At 40.1% G+C, this 17752-nt stretch overlaps 1 protein-coding gene across 1 annotated transcript in view; it reads left to right on the forward strand.

The window, feature by feature from the left end:
- The first annotated feature begins 505 nt into the window (after nt 1-505).
- Nucleotides 506-17752, forward strand: part of LOC109874287 (high affinity cAMP-specific and IBMX-insensitive 3',5'-cyclic phosphodiesterase 8B) — a 105512-nt gene continuing 88265 nt past the window's right edge. Inside the window, exon 1 of the mRNA XM_031809542.1 lies at nt 506-1351. Coding sequence (XP_031665402.1) covers nt 1070-1351 — 282 coding nt within the window. The 5' untranslated portion in view covers nt 506-1069. The remainder of the gene's footprint in view (nt 1352-17752) is intronic.

A 17752-nucleotide genomic window follows, 5' to 3' on the forward strand; every position in this document is an offset into this window, starting at 1 on the left:
CAATAATTGATAGCCTAGAGACACATTTACAGATCATAAGTGCATGTGTTACTCACTACGTTTTGTCGGACGTCTACTTGACACCTATGGATATTGTTCCAGTCTTCCAATTGCTTACCGGCTGTGATGGTGCGCACTGGAGGGGATGACAGCACAGCAGCCTATACAATCATTATTTTCCCTTTTGTGCCTTGCCTATTTGCACATCGTTACAACACTGTATCTAGCCCGAAGATGACATTTGAAGTGTCTCTATTCCTTTTGAGCTTTGTGAGTGTAATATTTACTTTACCATTTTTTTTTTTTTTCACTTTAGTTTATTATCTATTTCACTTGCTTTTACCAATGTAAACATGTGTTTCCCATGCCAATAAAGCCGTTTAAAATGAATTGAATTGAAGAGTGAGAGAGAACAGAGAGAGAGAGAGAGAAGAGAAAGAGAAGACAGAGCGAGACCTCAGCCAACGAAATGCGATGGCCAGATAGTGAAGACATGAGCGAGTGTGTTCCAGCGATTTCATGCGCGTTTGTCTTCTTCCAATCAAATATGATTTGGATAGGATGAGAAGAGTAGCGTCTTTGTTGACATATTTTAAGGACAGCCTGGTGGTTACAGATGGTTACGTTCGCAGGCTGGGCTATAGCCTATAGGCTAGAGAAAATCATTTCATCAATCGACATTATTGCGAGTCATGATGGAATTACATAACGCCTATATGCTGCAGTCTATAATAACGTAAATTATGCTATTTTCTCACTGAACGACTGAATGTAAAACGCAGCGGCAGCTGGACAGATCACAGAGGAAATCACATTGAGCTCCCCATAACGAATCGAGGAGCCGAGCGCATTGCATGAATTAACAGAGCAGAGGGCTCAGCGTCGATACTAGAGAGATGAAGGACCTTTCGTTCTCCCCTTGATGTGTTCAACCCGCCACTGGGGAGAGACAACCAGGAGCAGCCAATGCTCGGAGAGAACAGCGGCCGCAGCGCCAGACATCGGCGAGAGTGATAACTCAGCGCTGTTTACTGTCATTTGAGAGCTGGCACCGGACCCGCGGTGAGGCATGGGCTGCGCTCCCAGCATCCACGTCTCCCAGAGCGGTGTGATCTACTGCCGAGACTCGGACGAGTCCAACTCTCCGCACCAAACCACCACTATCTCGCAGGGCACCGCGGCCACCCTACATGGGCTGTTTATCAAGACGGACGCGGCCGATACCATCTCATCCGTCATCACCTACCAGAGCAGGCACTCCGGAACCAACTCTCAACGAGAGAGAAGAGAGAACAGCCGGGGACACATCTGCATCGAGGCTGAGACCCAGACCAGTCACAACAGTGTCAAGGTAGATAGATTCGCTCTTTCACAATCACAGGGAATGAATCAATCAGTTCACGTAGGCCTGTATTCTGTTCAGCCGAACTCCCGACCTATTCAGAAGGCCAAACATTGTAGTATCGTATCAATTAGCTGCTCCTAATTAAAACCAATTATCCATGAAGCTTATTCCGTCTTGCGTGGGGGTATAGCTAGACTGATATCATTCATGAATAACGTTTTGTGTTCATGGAATGTCTTATTATTGTTTGTTATCTATCTATGTGCAGTGTGGTGTGGTAGAATTAGCAAAGGGTTTTGTTTTGGGGGCATACCCTATAGGTAGCTCGGGCATTCCTGGAGTGATTCATCGAATCATCCATAAAGTACAGAGATGGAAGTTGTAGTCTGGTAAGATTTGTCAGATGGTGTCATCACGACAACAACTTTGCATTTCTGAAAGGTTAGGGTGAGTGAGAGAGTGATTGAGTGAGTGAGTGACACCATGGTGAAAGTACGATGCATGATAACGAACATTATAATGAACCCAAACCCTTTTGGGTAGTGTACGTTTTTTTTAACATAACATCATTTTAGCATTATGTCATGATGAGCAACTCAAGTTCAACTTAATAAAAAACATGTTTTCAATCTCAAGAAGTTAAATAAGAAAAATGACTATGGTAAGTGCCTATTAACTGCCAATTCAAGTAACAGGGTTGATGATTTCATCTTAAATCAGTCATAAATCCTCTTATGACAGGGTGTGTAGCTGTATGCAACAGAGGGGCAATTGAACCTTTTACTGCAGTGGGCTAAATCAGGGTCACACAGGGTTTCTTGGTAGTCTTATACAAATCTACTTTGAAACCAAAATATAAACCTCACACACATGATTATGGGCTTAAAAGAAGACACCTGTATCATGTCAGATATAGAGTTGAAATGTATTACATTTTGAGTTTGCATCCCAATATTACACTTTATATACGTCACAGAATACATAAATATATATATATTTAAATGGACATATAAACACTCGATTTTTGGCTGTAAAAGAAAAAAGAAAAGAAGAAGAAAAAATAATATATATATATATATCAATAACAAATAATATATATATATATATATCAATAACAAATAATATATATATATATATCAATAACAAATAATATATATATATATATCAATAACAAATAATATATATATATCAATAACAAATAATATATATATATATATCAATAACAAATAATATATATATATATATATATCAATAACAAATAATATATATATATATATATCAATAACAAATAATATATATATATATATCAATAACAAATAATATATATATATATATCAATAACAAATAATATATATATCAATAACAAATAATATATATATATATATCAATAACAAATCATATATATATATATATCAATAACAAATAATATATATATATATCAATAACAAATAATATATATATATATATCAATAACAAATAATATATATATATATATATCAATAACAATCCACATTTGAGGCCACTATTCATTTGACTGCAGGAAAGGGCTACTGCCAGCTTCACTCAAAAAGACATGTAATTGTTAAAACATTTATCTATCTATGGGTAACAGGGTTTTTTACCACAAAACACCAGAAAATTGCCCAAAAAAAGAGTAGAACCAGCTCACCCGCTTTTTCACTATAATTTGACAATTAGATGTTTGTAATGTTTCCTTTGAAAAAATATTTTAAAAGGATTCACAATATTAAAATGAGAATTAAAATATATAAAATGAGGGTAAATCGTTTTTTTTTACCCCCTTTTCCTCCCAGATTTCGTGGTATCCAATTGCTAGTAGATACTGTCTTGCCTCATCGCTACAACTCCCGTAAGGGTTCCTCGAGAGAGAGAGAGAGAGAGAGAGAGAGAGAGAGAGAGAGAGAGAGAGAGAGAGAGCGAGAGAGAGGTCGAAGGTCGAGAACCATGCGTCCTCCGAAACACAACCCAACCAAGCAGCACTGCTTCTTAACACAGCGCGCATCCAACCCGGAAGCCAGCCGCACCAATGTGTCGGAGGAAACACTGTGCACCTGGCGACCTTTATCTACTTCCCCAGAGTCAGATGAACTCATGGATACCATTTTAATGTATCTGCGTCCAGTATGACAGACGTAGAGGTAGTGTCGCAAGCCAATGCTAACTAACGTTAGTGCAATGTCCTCCAGTGATTGCGCTAACGCTAGTCGGCAATTGTGCAAACGTTAGATAGCAACTTCCTTCAAACTGCACGCAGAGCCGAAAATGGTCTCCACGAGTTCACCTGACTCTGTGGACGTAGATACAAAATCCCAGAATGATCTCTTTAAGGATCCCAGCTTTAACATGAATCACTAATCACATGAAATAATCATCTTCCGAAATAACTTAGTCAAAGCAACAAAATAACTAGGGGCGTTATAATGAAGGTGAACACTTGTAGAAACGTTGGGGTTAAGTAGGTTTAAACCTCCCGAGAAGTAACATAGAGGTTGCACAGAGAGACATATCAAAATGCAGAATTTTGGCACTATAGCAAGTCTTTATTAAAAATATTTAAAAAACGGATTTATTGAATTCTCCATGTGGTCTATATTAAAAGGCACTTTGTTTCATATTACAGGCTTTTAAAAAACAATATTGGTGTGCAACTTCTACTTAAAATACCCAAAGGATGACAAAAAAAAAGGACTCATTTCGTCAAACGACCGCTCTATGAACTCATTGCTCAAAACTGTTCAGTGACACTTTGAATCCTCTGAGGCTCAATCATGCGTAATAAAGCAGGCATAGGTTTGACACTGTTTGGTAGGTGTACTTTCTGCTCTCTGAGGGCATAGGCCTGGGTTGCTGTTATGGATTATGTGACAAATGTATCAGGGTACAAACAGCGTTATACCAATAAAACATTATTGACTAATTGATTGATAGACACACTGACGGATTAATTAACTGACCGACTGACTGACATCTCTCATCTGTAATGTCATCCGTATGACACAGTGTCATGTGGGTCGTATAACAGAGGGGTAACGGACTTCGCAACGGGTGTCACCAAGAGTCTAGTGACAAAGTAACATGTGACGTGACAGGGCTGGCTGGGCTGGATGACATGTGGACATCTGAGAAACAGGTTGTAAACGTGAGGAGCATGTCAACACACGCTGTGTGTCTGTGTGTGTTTGTGAGTAAAGCATGAGGGCGGGCCGACGCAACGTCCTCACGTTATCGAACTCACTTCAACACTTCTAATGAGGCTGAGGTAACCGTGCACGTTCAGATTGCGGATTGTCCATACCAATGGACATCAGGCCTGAATGGGGCCGATTCAGACCCACGTTTACGTAATTGTCTAGCACACTGGGAGGAAGGCCTGTGAAATGTTTTTAATTAAATTTGACTTTTATTTAACCAGGCAAGTCAGTTAAGAACACATTCTTATTTTCAATGACGGCCTGGGAACAGCGGGTTAACTGCCTGTTCAGGGGCAGAACGACAGATTTGTACCTTGTCAGCTCGGGGGTTTGAACGCAACCTTTCGGTTACTAGTCCAAAGCTCTAACCGCTCTAACCACTAGGCTACCCTGCCGTAGTGATACACGATGGCTTATTGTCGTTACGGCCTAATAACTGAATGGCCTTTATAGATCTGTATCATGAGTTGAGTACAGGTGAGAGATAGAGAGAGGGAGACTCTTTCTCCCGCGTTCTCTCTCATGGTACGAGAAGGTATCATTGATGCTATTGAGTGTCGAAGCCCTGGTGATGAGCTCACTCTATTCCCTACAGGACCTCAGTCATGTTGTTGATAAGCCACCCAAACACTGGTGTGTGTACGTGTGTGCGCGCATTTGTGTGTGCATGCGTGTGTGTCTGTGTAAGAACAGTTGATGTTTACCCCTGTGGACAGAGCAACAGTGCAGTGTTGTGAAGTGAATAGTCACATGTGAGAGGGCTGATGATGTTGGGCTTTACTCTGTACACTCCAGGGCTTCTCACACAGCCTGTCCAGTAGGGAACCTCCACTCTGTGGATGCAGGGTTTTGTTACAGCCCAGCACTAACTTGATTCAAATAATAAATGGAAGAGTAGTCTATTTTTTTTTTAAATAACAGGTGTGATATAGTGCTGTAGCTCCTTGAGTAAACTGTGTGTAACCTAACGTAGCAGGTGTCAAATAAATATATCTATTTCTGGTCCTGAGTAGGAAAAAAAACTGTTGAGGGAGGTTCTTCTGCACTGTTTAAAAATTATTATTTTTTTAAATAAAGAAATACAAATCTAAGACAGAACAAAAGTGTTACAGAAGCAGAAAACCACCAACAGGACATTTTATAGTGGTCTGATCCAATAGGATAGAACATATTTGGGACAAATTTCAGATAAAACACAGCGCCACAAGCCAATTGGATATGTCTCACCACCACCACCCCGCATGCACACAAAGCATAGTACACTACCCAGAGTTCCCTTCGTTAGCCAATATTTCACCCACATCACTCTGCTGGTCTCCAAACCTTTTCAAATGTGTCTTGTTTACACTTAATGTTACATTTTCCATTCTTAGGCAAGACGACATTCCCCTAAGCCATTGGGCAATACCAGGCCTGTTCACACTTTTCCAGGCAAGATCTATCAAGCATTTGGCTTGCAACAAGCACAAGTGTTTGTACTTGGTTCTTTAGATGAGGATTGATTGGGTAGAACCCCAGGATAAACACTTTGGGATGGCGAGGCAATTTTACTGATACTATTTGGGATGTCATATGTGATACCTCATTCCAAAAATCTTGAATTTTCTCACAGTCCCACAGACAATGAACCAGAGTTCCTTTAGAGTGATTGCACTTGTAGCATATATGTGGAATTTGACTATTAAACGTATTTAACTTAGCACGGGTTACATATGTTCGTATCAACCAGTTGATTTGCAATAGTTTTAGCCGAGTATTCAGTCTGTATCTGAGCCTTAATACATATACTACTCACATTCGTCCAAGACTATGTCCTCCCGAATATCTTCCTTCCAAGAGTTCAGTTTGTGCGCAGAGGAATCGGTTGAGCCAGACTCATATTGTATAGAGCTGAAATTCTACCCCTACCATTACAATGGGTTGAGATCGTATTTTCTATAGTGGACGGAAGGGGTTCTGTTAGATTTTGGTTTCGGCAGCCGTGAGGAAGCTCCTTAGCTGTAAATTAAAATGTAAAAAATTATAGGAATGTCATATTTTGCTATGAGTTCTTCAAATGACATAAAAATACCTTCTTTATACAGATCTCAAACTTTCCTTGAACACTTGCTGGCCCATAGTTGGAAACCCGGATCAGCTCTCCCAGGAGTGAAACTGTGGTTTCCACAGATAGAACTAAAACATGAAAAAGAATGCGTTTCACCAAGGAAATTCTACATCTCATACCAAACGTCGATCGTATGAAATACAAAGGGATGATTTGTTGTGTTTGTCTTGATATCAGCTGAGTAAATGTAGAGGTTAAGGGGGGATTTGGGTACAACTGAAGACATCTCAATCTCCATCCACGAAGGGAGAGACTTGGAGGTAAAATAGTACATAGCAGTGCGAAGCTGAGCTGCCCAGTCGTACCACTGGATATTAGGCAAATGGAGCCCCCCCCCCCCCTTCTGTCATACGTTAGGTACAATAAGGACAAGCAAACTCCTCCTCCTTTAGCATCATAATTGAGGATTTTGCGTTATTTATGTTGTATCCTGAGAACGCCACAAACTCTTTCATTAGGTCCAGAAGTTCGGGTATGGAATTGTACAAGTCTGTAAGAAACAAATGTACATTGTCTGCATAAAGAGCAATTCGATGTTCCAGCTGATCTATTCTGATACCTGAACTATTGGGGTGGGACCTAACAGCTATGGCTAGAGGCTCAATGGCTAGGATAAACAGGAGAGGAGAATGAGGGTAGCCCTGCCTAGAACCCCTGCAGATGTCAAAAGGTTTAGATTTCTGAATTAGTAGTAAGGATCTCTGCAGTGGGATTTGTATATAGTATCTTTATCCATTTACAAAAGCTCTCACCACAACCACCACAAAACACTTCAAAAAGGCAGGGCCACTCAACCCTGTCGAAGGCCTTCTCTGGTCCAGAGACAGGATTGCAGTGTCTGACGAGCCAAATCTAGTATGTAGAACATTTATCACTCTCCTAACATTATGAAATCCTTCACGACCTTGAATAAAGCCATTTTGGTCTCTACCCAGCACATCCGGGAGAAAACCCTCCAACCTCCTCACGAGTGCTTTACAAAGAACCTTAGTGTCAGAATTCAAAAGTGAAATAGCACGATAGGAATCACATTTGGTATGCAGCGTTCCCGGGTTTTAGGAGCAGAGTGATCAGAGCTTTTCTTAAAGAAGGGGGCAGGAGACCATTTTTGTAAGATTCCAAAAAAACATCTCCAGGAGGGGAGTGCAGTTTGTTATTAAATCTCTTGTAGATGTCAATGGGCAGCCCACCTGGGCCAGATGCTCTCCCCGCCTTCATACTGTCAATTGCATTGGAAATTTCCTACACAGTCAGCTCAGCATTAAGAATGTCCTGAGATTCATCTGAAACATTGGGAAACTCCAATCTGTCTAAAAAAAAACTAGCCTGGGTATCAGTTTCAGGAGGATATTCTGATGCATATCATTTTTCATAAAAGGATTTAAAGGTATTGTTCATCTCCCGAGGGTCTACCATCACAGCTCCCCCTGCATCCTGAATTGATTGCTCTCTCTGCTTGCTGCTGTTTGATTCGCCAGGCCTACAGCTTCCCAGCTTTTTCTCCCTTGTCATAATATGATTGGTTTAGTCTCAATAAGCTTGCTGCAGCTCTAACCGCAGGAATTCTGTTATATCAAGCCCTGAGGAAGAGCAACTCCTTGTGGAATTAGTGAGGAAAATCTCTCTCTCCAGAGTTTTAATTTTGGTTTAGAGTAATTTGTGTATAATGTATAATTTGACCCCTTATGAAAGCTTTACTGGCTTCCCATCTAGTCTGTGTTGCTGAAGTCTGAAGTCTGTGTTGTATTAATTGAAAAGTATAGGTCAATTTGCTGTCCAATGTATTCTGTAAAACTTGTATCTTGCAGCCATTTAGGTTGGAAGTGCCATTTAGGTGGAACACCAACTAAATTAGAATCTGAATATATAAGAGATGCTGGAGAGTGGTTAGAGATGACAATGCTATCATAGAAGCAATCTTCAATTTTAGAGCGTAATGCTGCAGAGATTTTTTTTAAATAGTTGATTTGGGAATAGGTCTGGTGAGTGCTAGAGTAACAGGAGTATTCCACATCTCTGGTTTCATTTCTCTCCAAATCTCTATTAAGTTTAAATCCTTCATAAAGGATCAATTCTGGCTCCATCTCCAAAGCCTCGGGAAGCCACCGCTCTAGGAATGAGCAAGCATCGCTCCCCTTAGCGCCTTCGGGGGCCCTCCAAATCAACTAGTTTAGAGGTAAGCGATTCAACCTTTTCCTCAAGAGCGGTGATCGTTGCCTGCAGGGGTATAATGTTGTCTTCGGTGCCAGAGATGCGTACCTCAGCCTGAGCGGTTTGCCCAGCACATTCGTTGACTGCCTTAACGTTGTCTTCGGCTCCAGAGATGCGTACCTCAGCCTGAGAGATTTGCCCAGCACATTCGTTGACTGCCTTAACGTTGTCTTCGGCTCCAGAGATGCGTACCTCAGCCTGAGAGATTTGCCCAGCACATTCTTTGACTGCCTTTTTAATGTTGTCCACTGCAGACAGTACATTTTCAAATTTGTAGAGAATTCTGTATTCATATCTTTGATGGCCTTGAGGATATCTTTGGAGCTAATGGCACTGCACTTGTTTATCACCTCAGTCCTGCTTCCACCACTAGCACATGAAGCTAGCACGGCGCCTTTGTCCTCCGACTCTAAACTTTCACTCGTTAAGTCTGGCTTTTTGGTGTGACTTTTCTTTGTCGGCATTGTGGGTTTCGGAAGCTAATAAACTATTACTGCCTTTCCTGGCACATTAAGCTTAAGGGTGAACTTATTTCAGGATTTCTTTCAAATTTGTAGCGGAGCTAAAAAATAGGTGTGACTGATCAGTTCTGCTCCACACCAGAAGCCCTCTCTGTTGAACCAATCAAGTAAATGTGGAGGAGGAGTTAAACTGGAGTGTTGCTTTGTTAAAACTTCTTAGGGCTAGGCCCCTTTTTTCTCCACTTCCTGTCAGAATGACGTGCCCAAAGTAAACTGCCTGTAGCTCAGGCCCCGAAAACACTTTGAAGTTTGTAGAAATGTTAAAATAATGTAGGAGAGGCCTCCCGGGTGGCGCAGTGGTCTAGGGCACTGCATCGCAGTGCTAGCTGTGCCACCAGAGACTCTGGATTCGCGCCCATGCTCTGTCGCAGCCGGCTGCGACCGGGAGGTCCGTGGAGAGACGCACAATTGGCCTAGCGTCGTCCGGGTTAGGGAGGGTTTAGCCGGTAGGGATATCCTTGTCTCATCACGCACTAGCGACTCCTGTGGCGGGCCGGGCGCAGTGCACGCTAACCAGGTCGCCAGGTGCACAGTGTTTCCTCCGACACATTGGTGCGGCTGGCTTCCAGGTTGGATGCGCGCTGTGTTAAGAAGCAGTGCGGCTTGGTTGGGTTGTGTTTCGGAGGAGGCATGGCTTTCGACCTTCGTCTCTCCCGAGCCTGTACGGGAGTTGTAGCGAAAAGACAAGTAACTACTAACAATTGGATACCACGAAATTGGGGAGAAAAGGGGGTAAAATTTTAAAATATATTTAAAATATATATATATATATATATAATGTTGGAGAATATAAAACACAATAATTGAAAATATTGAAAATTAGCTCCCTGGGTGCAATTCCTATGGCTTCCACGGGGTGTCAGCAGTCTATGTTCAAGGTTTCAGGTTGTAACTTAAAAAACGAATAAGAAATATCAGTTATAGCAGAAGGACAGTCTTGTAAATTTGTGTTTGCTCAAGACATGAAGACATTACCTGCTAAAATCGGTTTCCTATTGAACATGCTTCTTTCTGTAGGAAATATTATAGTTTAATGACATTTTAAGGAGCATTTCTGCAGAGTATATTTTGACTTGTTGAAACAAAGTTTAGGTGTATTTTTTCTGATTTCTTTCTCTGCATGTTGAATGAGTGGATTACTCAAATCGATAGTGCCAACTAAACAGACTTTTTGGGATATAAAGAAGGATTTTATCTAACAAAACGAAACTACATGTTATAGCTGGGACCCTTTGAATTAAAAATAAATAACTAAATACATTTTATTTAACCTTTATTTAACCAGGTAAGCTACTTGAGAACGAGTTCTCATTTGCAACTGCGACCTGGCCAAGATAAAGCGTAGCAATTCGACACATACAACAACACAGAGTTACACATGGAATGAACAAAACATACAGTCAATAACACAGTAGAACAAAAGAAAACAAAGTCTATATACAGTGAGTGCAAATGAGGTAAGATAAGGGAGTTAAGGCAATAAATAGGCCATGGTGGCAAAGTAATTACAATATGGCAATTAAACACTGGAATGGTAGATGTGCAAAAGATGGATGTGCAAGTAGAGATACTGTGGTGCAAAAGGAGCAAAATAAATAAATATAGTATGGGTTGAGGTAGATGGGCTGTATACAGATGGGCTATGAACAGGTGCAGTGATCTGTGAGCTGCTCTGACAGCTGGTTCTTAAAGCTAGTGAGGGAGATGGGAATCTCCAGCTTCAGTGATTTTTGCAGTTCGTTCCCGTCAGTGGTAGCAGAGAACTGGAAGGAAAGGCGACCAAAATTACAAATCAGAGGAAGATTTTCAAAAAGTAAGTGAATATTTGTGAATGTTTGAAACCTGTGGAAAAATATTTTGATGTGGGGTGCCTTCATCAAACAATCGCATGGCATGTTTTCACTGTAATAGATACTGTAAATTGGAAAGTGCAGTTAGATTAACAAGAATTTAAGCTTTCAGCCGATATAATACACTTATATGTACATAAATGCATCCGGTTGTTTCCGACCCCGCAGTGTGTGCACTGTGTGTAACACATTTTAGTTTTGTTTTCTTAATATCTGTGTAAGTAATGGGTCTTGCAGGTCCATGGTCTCCAGGAGTGTTGACTTAATTTCTACCTCATATGTAACCTCTGTCACAAGCCCACAACTCATCTCTCACACAAACCCTCTATACAAGTCAGCTAGCTGCCCATCCCTTCCCTTTCTCATGACTTTCTATCTCATGAATGATGTCGTTGGTGTTGTTTTTCTAAATTACTTGTCTTTTTTTTTTTTTGCTTTAAAACACTGAGATTATTGATGTAATGAATAGCACGATTAAAGTTGAATAAATTATTATTTATTATTACTTCAGGAGGCTCTGCAATCGTGGCCAGACGATTCTTACATTTTAGTCGTTTTATCAGACACTCTTATCCAGAGCTTGGGGTTAAGTGCCTTGCTCAAGGGCACATCGTCATATTTTTGTTCCTCCTAGACGGCTCGGGATTCGAACCAGTGATATTTCAATTAGTGGGAAAGTAGTAGGGGGAAAAGCAAGGGTACTTACTTTGGTCAGCGCATGCTCAGAGTACGTGCGCTGTATGTTGTGAATGTTGACCTGTTTAAGGATCTTACTCACATTGGCTACGGAGAGCGTAATCACACAGTCGTCTGCTCGTCTGGTAGGCTCCTGTCACTGGGCAGCTCGTGGCTGTGCTCCCCGTTGTAGTCCGTAATAGTTTGCAAGCCCTGCCATGATCTGACGAGTGTCGGAACCGGTGGAGTACGATTCAATCTTAGTCCTGTGTTGATGCTTTGCCTGTTTGATGGTTTGAAGACATCACTACATTTATATTTTTTCTGAATAAACATAAAATAGCATTAAAAGTCACAAGGATTGACTTTCAAAAGTACATTTTCATAAAAGAGAATAAATAAAAACAGATAAAAAGCCAGGGGTTACAGTTGTGTAAACAGTTGTGTAAACAGTTGTGTAAACAGTTGTGTCAACAGTTGTGTCAACAGTTGTGTAAACAGTTGTGTCAACAGTTGTGTAAACAGTTGTGTAAACAGTTGTGTCAACAGTTGTGTCAACAGTTGTGTAAACAGTTGTGTCAACAGTTGTGTCAACAGTTGTGTAAACAGTTGTGTAAACAGTTGTGTCAACAGTTGTGTAAACAGTTGTGTAAACAGTTGTGTCAACAGTTGTGTCAACAGTTGTGTAAACAGTTGTGTAAACAGTTGTGTCAACAGTTGTGTAAACAGTTGTGTAAACAGTTGTGTAAACAGTTGTGTCAACAGTTGTGTCAACAGTTGTGTAAACAGTTGTGTAAACAGTTGTGTCAACAGTTGTGTAAACAGTTGTGTAAACAGTTGTGTAAACAGTTGTGTCAACAGTTGTGTCAACAGTTGTGTAAACAGTTGTGTCAACAGTTGTGTAAACAGTTGTGTAAACAGTTGTGTAAACAGTTGTGTCAACAGTTGTGTAAACAGTTGTGTCAACAGTTGTGTCAACAGTTGTGTCAACAGTTGTGTCAACAGTTGTGTCAACAGTTGTGTAAACAGTTGTGTAAACAGTTGTGTCAACAGTTGTGTAAACAGTTGTGTCAACAGTTGTGTCAACAGTTGTGTCAACAGTTGTGTAAACAGTTGTGTCAACAGTTGTGTAAACAGTTGTGTAAACAGTTGTGTCAACAGTTGTGTCAACAGTTGTGTAAACAGTTGTGTAAACAGTTGTGTCAACAGTTGTGTCAACAGTTGTGTAAACAGTTGTGTCAACAGTTGTGTAAACAGTTGTGTAAACAGTTGTGTAAACAGTTGTGTCAACAGTTGTGTAAACAGTTGTGTCAACAGTTGTGTCAACAGTTGTGTCAACAGTTGTGTAAACAGTTGTGTCAACAGTTGTGTCAACAGTTGTGTCAACAGTTGTGTCAACAGTTGTGTAAACAGTTGTGTCAACAGTTGTGTCAACAGTTGTGTCAACAGTTGTGTAAACAGTTGTGTCAACAGTTGTGTAAACAGTTGTGTAAACAGTTGTGTCAACAGTTGTGTCAACAGTTGTGTAAACAGTTGTGTAAACAGTTGTGTAAACAGTTGTGTCAACAGTTGTGTCAACAGTTGTGTAAACAGTTGTGTAAACAGTTGTGTCAACAGTTGTGTAAACAGTTGTGTCAACAGTTGTGTCAACAGTTGTGTCAACAGTTGTGTAAACAGTTGTGTAAACAGTTGTGTCAACAGTTGTGTCAACAGTTGTGTAAACAGTTGTGTAAACAGTTGTGTCAACTTTTGATAGAGTTCTAAGAATACAGTGTTTTTTTGGTAATTGACTAGATCTAGAGATTTTATTAGATATTGGATTTCAAGTAAAAATATATTGCATTCAGACAGATTTCAAATATTTGTTTTTGTGTCTATAAAATTTACCGGAGAGAATGAAGAAATGAACAACTCATTCAGTGCTTTTGTTTCCATTTTAATAAAAACATATGACGTCTTCCATCGTAAATATATGGGTCTTATTGATGAAATAAAAACTGTAAATACTTAACTCACTCCAAAATAACTTCACAGAGTCACACTCGTAAAAAATTTGTATAATAGTTTCTCCTTTTTTATCACTGAAAATGCATATGTCCTCGAAATCCATGAATTTTGACAACAAGTTATTGCAAGGGTACATTTTGTGCAAGATTTTAAAGCTTCTGGTTGGGCTATGAACGTACGGTCACTGTGGGTACGACACCATCGATGCACTTCTTGATGAAGCCAGTGAATGATGTGGTGTACTCCTCAATGCCATCGAAAGAATCACGGAACATATTCCAGTCTGTGCTAGAAAAACAGTCCTGTAGTTTAGCATCTGCATCATCTGACCACTTCCTTATTGAGCGAGTACTTCCTGCTTTAGTTTTTGCTCGTAAGCAGGAATCAGGAGGATAGAGTCAGATTTGCCAAATGGAGGGCGAGGGAGAGCTTTGTACGTGTCTCTGTGTGTGGAGTAAAGGTGGTCCAGAGTTTTTTTCCCCTCTGGTTGCCCATTTAACATGCTGGTAGAAATGAGGTAAAAGAGATTTAAGTTTCCCTGCATTAAAGTCCCCGGCCTCTGGATGAGCATTTTCTACTTTGCGTAACATGTGTTTATACTTCAATATGTTTATACTTCTGTGTACATAATTAAACAAAATCATTAATTTTAAGTATTTAAAGGAGACATTGCGCCTGTCATTATTACTTGAGTTGGTATAGCCTAGAATTATACATTAGGCTACAGACGGTAGGCTATGCAAGCCATTCAACGGTAATGTTCGTCCCTCTATAGGGCATAAGAATGAATGCCCGACACACCCAAGGTATCTCCTGAGAGTTACTTTTAATGCGAGTAACAATGTAACATTAAGAGTTACCTTTAAGCGTAATGTTCCCCAACACTGTTGATGAGTGTGTTGTGTCATGCAGACCATGTAGAATCTTATCTATAACTTCACCATGTTAGATCACACTGCATGGTAAGAAGACATTGTATAATTAAAATACCATGACTACGGATAATCCTGAATTAATCAGGAATAATGATGAGTGAGAAAGTTACAGAGGGTCAAAGATCATACCTCCCCTGTTATTGGTAATGGTGAGAGGTTAGCATGTCTTGGGATTATTTGACCTGTAGCTTTGTCACTCATTATTATTCACAAATCATTCAGGATGATCCGTAATCATGGTAGAATCCACATTAATGTAGAAGTGTTTAGAAACATATTATATTCTTATTTACAATAAAAGGGACTCAAAAATGACATAATACATTTTTTCCCATTGATTTCTATTGGGCCCAAAATGATTTGAAACACACCAAAACAAACAGCAAATGCATCCAACAAGTTTGTAGAGTCACAAGCTTGATGTAGTCATTGTGTGATAGGAATATGGGACCAAAAACTAAACCTTTGGGGACTTTGTTTATTAGACTCTTTAGTTGTGTCAATCATTTTGACCCCTGCCTTTAAAAAACTGTAAGTGAATGTCATTGTGAATGCAGTGAGAGATGTGTACCTGTCGTTATGATGCAGTAATGTGACCTTGATGGGTGCTTATGGCTTCATATTTCCTGTCATGAACACACGCACACACAGGTAGATGGTGCTCTGTGTTCTCTGTTACAGTATAACACAGCCTGTTCTATATTCAGGACGGACAGACAGACAGGCAGACAGACAGGCAGGGAGGCAGGCAGGCAGGGAGGCAGGCAGGCAGGCAGGTGTCAGCTACCAGGTGCTCTGATGAAAGGCTAGAAGAGATTTTAGAGTGGAGAGGATGCATCTGTTTTTTGTTTTTGTGAGAGAGTGTCCTAATGTATCTGAGAGCTTTCAGGGAACCATAGTGTTTTGTATCTGGGCCAGCGCTACAACACACACACAGCACTGTGGACGCATATAGGCCAGAATAAATGGCACTACATGAAAAGAGAGAGAAACGGAGAGAGGGAAAGAGAGAGAGAGAAAAACAGAGAGAGAGAGAATTATGCTCAAACCTGTCTCTGCTTGATAGTGCTGAGCTATTAGTGTTTTTTTTTTAGGTTGGTTCGGTTTCAGTTAGATTATTACAAAATAATACTGTTTTTTCGATTTCGGTTTTGATCTTTTTTTACGTTAAATGCGCCATGAATTAATGACACTACAAGGATTTTAGAGCTTTTTAATGGACATTTCAAAACGGAAAATTGTGAACATTCAATTGCCAAAACATTGAAAATATTCCATTGTCTCCGTCAGGTCCACATTGGGTAGACATCAATTGGAAAATAGGAAATGACTATGAAATAATACAATATTTAAGTTGTGTATATTACTTAGTTTTATTTGATGACTTTATTCTTTTTAATTCCTTAAAGTCATCATCTCTTCTCTGCTCAGGTAGAAGCAGTCAGCCAGCCAGACCATCTAATGTTATCTATGTGCTCCCCATACTGTACTGTCTTTAGTCATCCTTTTTAGCTAGCCTGCCTAAGTATGCTGCAGAGCTGTCAACAACATCATTTTAATAGTTCTTCAAAGGGCTCCCATGTGGCGCAGCGGTCTAAGGCACTGCATCTCAATGCTAGAGGTGTCACCACAGACCCTGGTTTGATTCCAGACTGTATCACACCTGGCTGTGATTGGGAGTCCCATAGGGCGGCACACAATTGGCCTAGTGTTTTGTCCGGGTTAGGATTTGGCTGGGGTAGGCCGTCATTGTAAATAAGAAATTGTTCTTAAGGATCGGACCCTTTTTAAAAATGTTTTGCCTAAAATAACATACCCAAATCTAACTCCCTGTAGCTCAGGCCCTGAAGCAAGGATATGCACATTCTTGGTCTAATTGAAAGGAAACACTTTGAAGTTTGTGGAAATGTGAAAGGAATGTAGGAGAATATAACACAATAGATCTGGTAAAAGATAAAACAAAGAAAAAACAACCGTTTTTTGTTTGTTTTATACTATCATCTTTGAAATGCAAGAGAAAGGCCATAATGTATTATTCCAGCCCATGTGCAATATTGATTTTGGCCACTAGATGGCAGCAGTGTATGTGTAAAGTTTCAGACTGATCCAATGAACCATTGCGTTTCTGTTCAAAATGTTGTATCAAGACTACCCAAATGTGCCTAATTTGTTTATTAATAACTGTTCATGTTCAAAGCTGTGCACGCTTCTCAAACAATATCAGATATGTATATGTCCTGGGAAATGTTCTTGTTACTTACAACCTCATGCTAATCACATTAGCCTACGTTAGCTCAACCATCCCGCAGGTGACCCACCAATCCTGAAGAAGTTTTAACTGACTTTCCTAGTTACATAAAAATAAATAAAGTAGATAAGGCATACTTTCAAAAACTCTCTGTCCCTCTCGTCATTGTGTTTTGTACATTCCTCTCTCTTGCGGTCTATGCGGTCTGTTTGTATCTAACCTAACGTAGCAGGTGTAAAAGTGTATCCATCCAGAGATCAGTATATAATAACAAGATGATCATGCTTCCGCTTTTACAATGGGAGTCATTTTCCCAAAGGCGGGAAGGCAGGCGACAAGCTTACGTCCAAAATAAGCCCATATAAACTCATTGTACAGATTTTGGCGAGAGTAATACCTCTTGCTTCACCTCTTCCTCTCTCATCCGTCTCTGCCCGAGCCAGAAAAAAACAGGCACGTTTCTGCACATAACTGGGTTGAATATTTGATTAAACTCCCTTCAGTCCAGCCTCCCACATAGTTCTTGAGTTGATTTCACACACCAAAAAATCTAAATGGAACTCAAATAATTGAACCAACATCAGTCAATTAGTTGTTTAATTTTAAAAAAGTAAAATAATTTTGGTTAATCGCTCAGCACT

Source organism: Oncorhynchus kisutch, linkage group LG29 (assembly GCF_002021735.2).
Source record: "Oncorhynchus kisutch isolate 150728-3 linkage group LG29, Okis_V2, whole genome shotgun sequence".
NCBI lineage: Eukaryota > Metazoa > Chordata > Actinopteri > Salmoniformes > Salmonidae > Oncorhynchus > Oncorhynchus kisutch.